Below are 8,024 nucleotides of genomic sequence, written 5' to 3'. Positions count from 1 at the left end.
CTTCTCTTACAGAAGCCAAAGTCCATCGTCATTCTGCTTTGTATTCCCCCACAGACGCCAAGTGTTAACGCCTGGCCCCCTTTTCAAGGTGTCTTGGTTTGGTTTCTACAGCTGTAATACAAATCAAAACCAAAAGTGACCTGGGGAGAAAGGGGTTTATTTATCTTACACACCCCAATTACAGTTCATCACCAAGGGAACCCAAGGCAGGAACGCGGGCAGGGCTGGAACCTGGAGGCAGGAGCCGACCGGAGGCCATGGAGGGAGGCCGCTCACTGGTTTGCTCCCTGTGGCTTGCTCAGCCCGCTTTGCGTACAGCACAGGACCACATGTCCCTGTGCTGGCCCAATAGGCTGGGCCCTGCCACGTTAATCATCAGTCAAGAAGAAGCCCCTAGCTTCTGATTAGTCTGATGGGGCATTTTCTCAAATGAAGACCCTCTTCCCTTGCTTGTGACAAGTTGACGAAATTACCAACCAGCATAGAAGAGAAAGGTACCCCCTGGGTGACTGACATCCCTCTGGGGATGTTCCCCTACTTTGATCAGAGGGGCCCACGATTCTCCACCCTGACACACTGTGCCTTGATGACTGACTTAACTTCCCCAGGCAGTCCATACTCCTCATCCCACGGCTACCGGGGTTGCCTCTGAAGCCCCTCAGACACCTCTCCCTTTCCCAAAAGAACCAGTGATGTGAACAGGACAGCCTTGGGGCATGGAGAGATAGCTTAATGTTAAGAGCATGGATTCCTCAGCGGGCGCTTGGGTTCAGTTCCCAGCACCCACACAGCAGCTCAGAGCCATCCATAACTCCAGGGGATCCAACACCCTCTCCTGGCCTCCACAGACACCAGGCACCAAGTACATTTGCATATATGCAGGCGAACAGTCAGGCACATAAAACTAGAGTAGATAAATCTTGCTTTTTAAAATACACACACACACACAATCATGTTTTAAAAGCTTTAATTAAAAAATGTTAACACAGCAGAAGGCACTGTCCTAACAACAGCAGTGTGCAAAATATCCACTGAGAATCCGTGGAGAGCTGGGAGTGATCCCTGCACGACAGGTGACAGTCCTGTGTGCATGTGTGATCAGATGTGACAGGTGACAGCCCTGTGTACACCTGTGTGTGTGTGTGTGTGTGTGTGTGTGTAATCAATCAGTGTTACAGTGTGACAGCCCTCTGTGTGTGTGATCAGATGTTACAGTGTGACAGCCCTCTGTGTGTGTGCGTGCGTGTGTGTGTGTGTGTGTGTGTGTGTGTGTGTGTGTGTGTGCGATCAGATGTTACAGGAAGACATCAGGCAGGTAACATTCGAGGCTCAGTTCAGTTCTTACTTGTGCCTTCCCTTCTGCCTTTTAAATGAAGGGGCCAGAAGAGGGGAGAGATAAGGAGTCTGCAGTGGGTGGAGAGTGTGTGACCCAGTGCTCCAAGGGCAGATAGCTAGCTCCAAGGCCGGGGCATCTCCCTGCCTTAAAAGGCACAGGAATCCTGTGGAGAAAGGAGCTGGTGACAGGGAGTCTGTGTGCCAGGGATATCAAGGTCACTGTGTCACGAGCTAGTCACAAGCACTCTGGGTCCCTCTCCAAGCCTTCCCTCCAGTCTGGGCAGCAGGCGTCCGTTTGGAGCAGTTTGTTCCCACAGGGGCCATGGTTGCTGTAGCCACAGCTGTTCCAGGTGTCCATGAACCCCGGGCACAGCAGGGGAAGCGGCGTCCGTGGGCGTCTTGGGGTGGGGGAGGAGTCGAGCATTCATTGGAATTCAAAGGACTCTGGCACACAAATAATTATTCAAGGGCAGTAGCAATTCAGAGGCGAGTCCATGCCAGGGTTTCCCCTGGAAATGTCCCCCAGCCTATCCCCAACATGGGAATCGCTGCTTTGTGGGAGACGAAGGGTGTGGTCATCAGATCAGATGGAGCCAAACGTGCTGGGGGACAGTCAGCGCTGCATCGGGCTGCTTCTCATGAGACTGTGTGTAATTCTTTACTACTGTTTTATGTGTGTACGGTTGTGTGTGTGTGTCCGTCTGTCTGTCTGTCCGTGTGTCTGTCTGTCCGTACCGGGCATCATGTAGAGGTCACAGGACAACTTTCTGCAGTCTGTCCTCTCCTTCCACCATGGGTTCTGGGGATCAAACTCAGATCACCTCTGTCTTGCCAGCCATAATTCAGTTGTCCAAAACTTTGGCCTCATTCCGTACTGTCCAGTAGTGCCAGGTGGGTGAGCTTTTAAAGAGCCATGGTACACAAGGTCCTCGTATCTCGGGTGGCAGCTGGGGACGGGCTGGCGCGCAGGGCGCTGGTTCCCCATGCTCTCAGGGCAGACGACCTGAAGTGTCTCTGCCTGTCTGCTGTGAACAGCGACTCTGGCCACCCCTCTCCACTCCCATTGTCCCTTCTGGTTGGAGGTGGGAACGGCCTCAGATACTGTATTAGCTGGCGAGACTGCTTTATCAAAGTCTACCAGGCAACAGACGGGCATTGTCCTGTGTTCTCAAGGCCGGAGTCTGGAAGGAAGGCTGGGGAAGGCCTCGTGTCCTTGAAAGCTGACAAGGAGAATTGCTCCGTCCGTAGCTTCTGTCCCCAGGCCAGGGGCCATCTGTCTTCAGCCCTCCATCCGTAGCTTCTGTCCCCAGGCCAGGGGCCATCCATCTTCAGCCCTCCTTGGCTTTCTTTTAGCCCTCCCATCTCTGTGTCTGGCATCTTGTAGTTTCTGTGTGTGTCAAGTATTCCCCCCCCTCTTAGAAGGGTGCCAGTAGGACCCACCTCAGTCGCTCACTGAAACGTGATGGTCGGTAAAGACCCTACTTCCAGACAAGGTAACATTTACTAGTACTGGGGATTGGAACCTCAACATGTTTTTAGGAACATAATTCATCCTAAGTCAAACCTGTCACAGCAAGGGCCTTGCTACATCAGTCCCATGCTTCAGTGCCCACATGCGCACCTTCCCCTGTGGCCTTTGGCATGGTGGGGTGGCCACTTTCTCTCCAGTCATAACTGCACACCTTGCTCTTGGTGCCGACTCTGAAGGAGTCATTTTCCGACTGTCCCAGCCCTATAAGAAGCGATTTCTATGCGGATTGAACAGTGTGTGTGAGTGTGTGTGTGCGCGCGTGCGCGTGTGGATAAGGAAAGCTGTGAGGGAGTTGGAGGCAGGAGGCTAGAGTGTTTGGCCACTGGCTCTTCAACTTTAGCAGAGGTTACAGGAGTGGGGCAAAGGCCCTTTCTTACCACCCTGGCAGCTGGACAGCGCAGGAAGGTGCCGGGCCCTGGGTCATCTGTGCCTCCTGAGAGTGCATTGCTGTTTCTATCAGAGCTGCCTCCAGTGTGTCGACGTCCTTAAAAGGGACAAGGAAGATGGAGGGCACACCCTTCCCCTTCTCAAAGGCTGTTTACGAACCGGATTCATCACGTCCACATCCTCTGACTAGAACTTACTCGTGGACCCTGCTAATATCCAGAGATTTGGGGGAGAACTGGGCTTGCATTCCCAGAGACCATACTGTTGGGGGCTTGGCTCGACTTAAAGAGACAAGAATTAGTTGATCATCTACTATAGACGGGATGTGAGTTTAGAAAACTTGTATTATCGATTCACCCCTTGATCCTTCGATAGCAAAAAATGCAATGGTACCCCTACAATAAAGACTATGACAGGCGTGTGACTAGAGGGACCAGATTGTCCCATGCAGGGTTTGTCTATTAACGAGCTATGGGGTTCATGACAGAGGCTTCAGTTCAGGAAGGTGTGTGACAGGCTGTTCTACAGCCACCTGGTTCTCAATGATGTAGCAAGCCCTGCAGCTCTCCAGAACACGGGCCTGGAAGAAGGCCTTGTCTTTCTCCTGCCAGGCATCCGACTCGATGTACACATTGAAGGGGTCGTGAGAATGCTCCAGTTTCTTAGACCGGATGTAGCTCAGCATGATGCCCAGGGTGAAGAAGCCAAAGAAACCCAGTACCATGAGGATGTAGAGAGCTTCTAGCTTGCTGTCATCTCGGAGCTGAGACTTGCGAGCCAGGCCCGACACGTTGCTGCCCTGTTCGGCTGTCTCCTGCCACAGCGTGGCCAGAAAGGGCACCACAGTGGTGGAGTTAGACAGGATCATCCTGGGCTTCAAGCTTTCCCCGGATGTAGAGCAAAATCCCTGGAAGGAAAATGCAACTTGAAATCAAATAGTGTGAACTGGCCCACCTCCCGCCCATGCTCACAGTTCTTTAGTCTCAGGTGACGGGGGAGTGGACAAACATCCTTCCGTGGCGTATGCCATCGGGAAACGGACAAACATCCTTCCGTGGCGTATGCCATCGGGAAACGGACAAACATCCTTCCGTGGTGTATACATACCATCGGGAAACGGACAAACGTGCTTCTGTGGTATCTGCCATTGGGAGTCTCATTGACCTCTCTTGGTCAATCAGCTAACAACTTGATTCACTGTAGTTCTCCTCACCATCTTCTCTAGTAGGTGGCCATTGGAATGAGTCTCCTCAATGTATGTTACTGCGTATTGCTATGTTGCCTGTCGTAAATGACGTGGGGTCTCTTTCCTGTTTCCTTCATTACTGTCTTTACGGCCCTTTCATGTGCTGTATGCATGTTCACTTCCTTCCAGTCAACCCATGTCCACGGCAAACGCTAATTTCTCTGCCCACAGAGATGGACACCGTGGTAACTACTCCATAAACAAAGCAGATAGCCTGGCTAAATAGCCCACTGGGTGAAAGTTCTGGTTAAAACCAGGCCTGATGACCCGAGTCCCATCCCTGGGACACACAGGGAAGGAGGAGAGAGCTGACTCTCCCCTCTTAACACACGCGTGCGCACACACACACACACACACACAGCACGCACACGCACGCACACACACAGAGTAAATAAATCAATAAGTGTGTGTTTTTAAAAGTTAAAAATAAAAATGCACCCGGAAGCAGAGGCAGGAGAATCCCTATGAGTTTGGGTCTACGGCTGGGGATAGTGAGATCCTGTCTCAGAAATAATGAATAAATAATAAACGAACGGGAGGTAAAGAGCCCCTCTCTGCTTCTATGCACCTGGGAATTAATTACACGTCCCTACACTAGTTCCTGGTGGCTGTGGTGGTGAGTGGGAATCTCCCCCATAGGTTCATGTATTTGAGCGCTTGGTCCTGAGCTTGTAGCGCCCTTGGGGGAAGCTGTGGAGGCGAGGGCGAGGGCACCGCGAAGGAGGCACAGCACTTGGCGAGGGCTCGAGGGCCTATGGTCCCGCCTACTTCCAGTTCAGTCTCTTTTGTGCTTTCTTGTTTGCAGATGAAGACGTGATCTCTCAGCTTCCTGTCCCGGCTGTCTGCTCCCAAGCCTCCCCACCGCATGGACCCTGCAACCGTAAGTCAAAAGAAACTCTTCCATAAGTCATTTTTGGTCATGGTGTTTGTCGTCGCAGCAACAGAGAAGTAACTACAATGGTTTATGTACCTACTCGGACTGAGGCACCGTCCGTCACCTTTGGAAGGGTATGCAATGGGTGGTTGCTATAGTGTGAATGCATCTTCCCCGGAAGGCCACACCTTGGAAACTTGGTTCTCAGTGTAACAGTGCTGAGCAACAAGGTCACCCAGTCATTGTGCTATAAGGATATGCTGCCCTCATAATTGGACAAACCCATTTAAAGATGAATATGTTACTGAGGGAATGGCTTTGTTATCCTTGAATTTATTCTTAGATGGAATGGGTTATCCATGGCGGACTTGCTCTGTCTAGCCTTGTGATGCCCTCTGTCATGTTGTAATGTAGTACAAGGTGCTGACCACCCCACACCATTGGATATCTTCAGGACCACGACCCAAACCAAGCATTATTATTCCTCACAAACTGCATAGGTGTTCAGATCTATCGAGAATGGGGGCGGGTCCGTTCCACTGTGGCTGTCTCTCGGGGCAGCTGTATCCACTGAGTAGAAGGCATACCCTATAACATGGCAGCCCTTGTACTGAGTGCCAAGTTTACCAGCACTCTAGTCTGAGGACCTGGTGCTCCAGGCCTCAGGCTCCCCACCCTCCAGCTTTGGACTCTGGCTCCGCACTTCAGGGACGCAGGGTTATAGGAATGTCCCTCAGCCCCTCTCGGGTTGTGTCTTTTCCTCTTTGTAAACGGAAACAACTCAGCGCTGTTTCCAGGCTGTTGGGTCCCTGACCACGCATGGAATGTGGCCGGGCTGGGTTGACAGCTGGTGGTCCTGAGTGTGAACGTGGATGGTTGATCTTGACTGTAGCCTTGACGGGTTCGAGAGACGCCTAGGATACTGGTGAACGGCACCTCTGGGCACATCTGTGAGGCCCCTTTCCAGAGATTAGATCATGCAGGCTTTGACCTAATCAATGGTTAAGTCCATAATGGACTCGGGATTTGGGTAGACTAACAGGAGGCGGTAGACCCGCAGAGCCGAGGCCGAGTTGAAGAACGTGGGTGGTGGCTGTCGTCTTCGAAGGGGGTGTGCATGCCCCTTGGCCCTTTCCTGATACTGCTTGCTGCCTTCCGGCTGCAGCACGGTGAGCAGAGCTGTGCGCTTCTCAGCCCAGAACCGGCAGAGCCAAGCAACGGAGGATGGAAACCTCTGAGAGTGGTGAGCCAAGTCAAGTCCTTCCGGATGGCTTCCTTAGTGTTTGTCACAGTCAGAGGACATGACTGACATAATGAAACCATTGGGTTTTCTGCCTCACTTAGGGAGCTGCATTCCTAGAATTTGTGGCTTTTGGTTTTAGGTTTCAGTTTTACCATGGTTGAGCACTGGCTCTCTCCCGCACTTTCTGGAGAGAGCTGTCCTGAACGAGAAAGGAAGCCCATCTTTCTGATTGCCAGCCTGTTAGGGGTGGGGGAGGGGTGGAAGGAACACCAAGCTACCAATTCCTCAACAAAGGAAAGAAGTCTAGCCCCGTTCTGACCACAGCGGCAAGCAGGAGTCATCTAGAAACAGATCAGAACTCAAAGCTCAGCGACGTCTTCTTAAACAAGCTGAAACCATTTAGGGATTCTCAGGCCCCTCCCCCAGAGAAGAGCAGGCATCCAGCTGACAGTATAATTTTATCTCCAAAATCCCAGAGTGACCGACCGACCGACCGCACTGACAAACAACCCTGCTACCATCAGGGAGTTCTTACAGGCCAGTGCCTATGTGGGTGACGCAGGCAACACAAGGGGACCCAAATGTTAACTGATTTAGAACCAATGACTCTAAACAGCAAACTAATTTCAGAGTCAATTCTGTATTTAATTTGTACTTGTAGGTTTTTTTTTTTCCTCTCCTGAAAAGACCTGTTTCTTAAAACCAGACAGAAATCACCACGGTTAGAAGAAACGGCCCCAAACATCTGTTTCAATCCCCCTGAGCCTCCACTACCCTCTGCTCCTTCTGAGGTTGAGTTTAGCAGGCCCGCCCCGCCCGCCCGCCCGCCCCCAGAAGCACCTGTTGAGCTGGGGACTGCCCGAGCCCCCCTTACAGGGCTTCGGCCTCCTAAGACTCAGGTGGAGACTGGGAATTTGTCTGCCAGGTGCCATCTGACACCTGCTCTCTGGGTTCTCACTGCTGCTCTGGGCACTAGCTTTGAGAAGCCCATTGAGAAAATGATGACGCCTGGATCCCGCCTCAGAGACAGAGACGCTAACGATTCAGCCCCTGGTTCCTGCCTGACGAGAAGCGGCACTTTTAAAAATGCTCCCGAGATGGCGTGAATGTGTCCCCAGATCAGGTGCTGGAAAGAATTCTCAGGGAAACTGTGCTGAGAAATGGGGGCTGTAAAAGGTGCTTAGGCTGGAGTTCTGGGCTGTTAACCTCCCTCCCTTCCTTCCCCTCCCACCATGGGACTGCACAGGATAGAAAGAAGGCTCTGGTCAGGTGTGAGCCTTTGGCCTTGGGCTTTCAACTTCCCAGGACGGGGTGAAGAGATTTGTCTCCCGAGAGTGTCTCATGTAGTCCACACTGGCCTTGAACTTACTGTGTGCCAAGGGTGACCTTGAGGGGTCATGCCTCCACC

At 52.1% G+C, this 8,024-nt stretch overlaps 1 protein-coding gene across 1 annotated transcript; it reads right to left on the bottom strand.

Moving 5' to 3' along the window:
- Positions 1-3,625: 3,625 nt before the first annotated feature.
- On the bottom strand, positions 3,626-4,121 carry LOC127226775 (potassium voltage-gated channel subfamily E member 1). The gene has a single exon (XM_051190906.1). The coding sequence runs from the start codon at positions 4,119-4,121 to the stop codon at positions 3,732-3,734; it is 390 nt and encodes a 129-aa protein (XP_051046863.1). The 3' UTR covers positions 3,626-3,731.
- Positions 4,122-8,024: the final 3,903 nt, after the last annotated feature.

The sequence above is a fragment of the Phodopus roborovskii genome, unplaced genomic scaffold (assembly GCF_943737965.1).
Source record: "Phodopus roborovskii unplaced genomic scaffold, PHOROB, whole genome shotgun sequence".
In the NCBI taxonomy this organism is placed as follows: Eukaryota; Metazoa; Chordata; class Mammalia; order Rodentia; family Cricetidae; genus Phodopus; species Phodopus roborovskii.
This window is presented reverse-complemented; position numbering and strand designations above follow the sequence as displayed.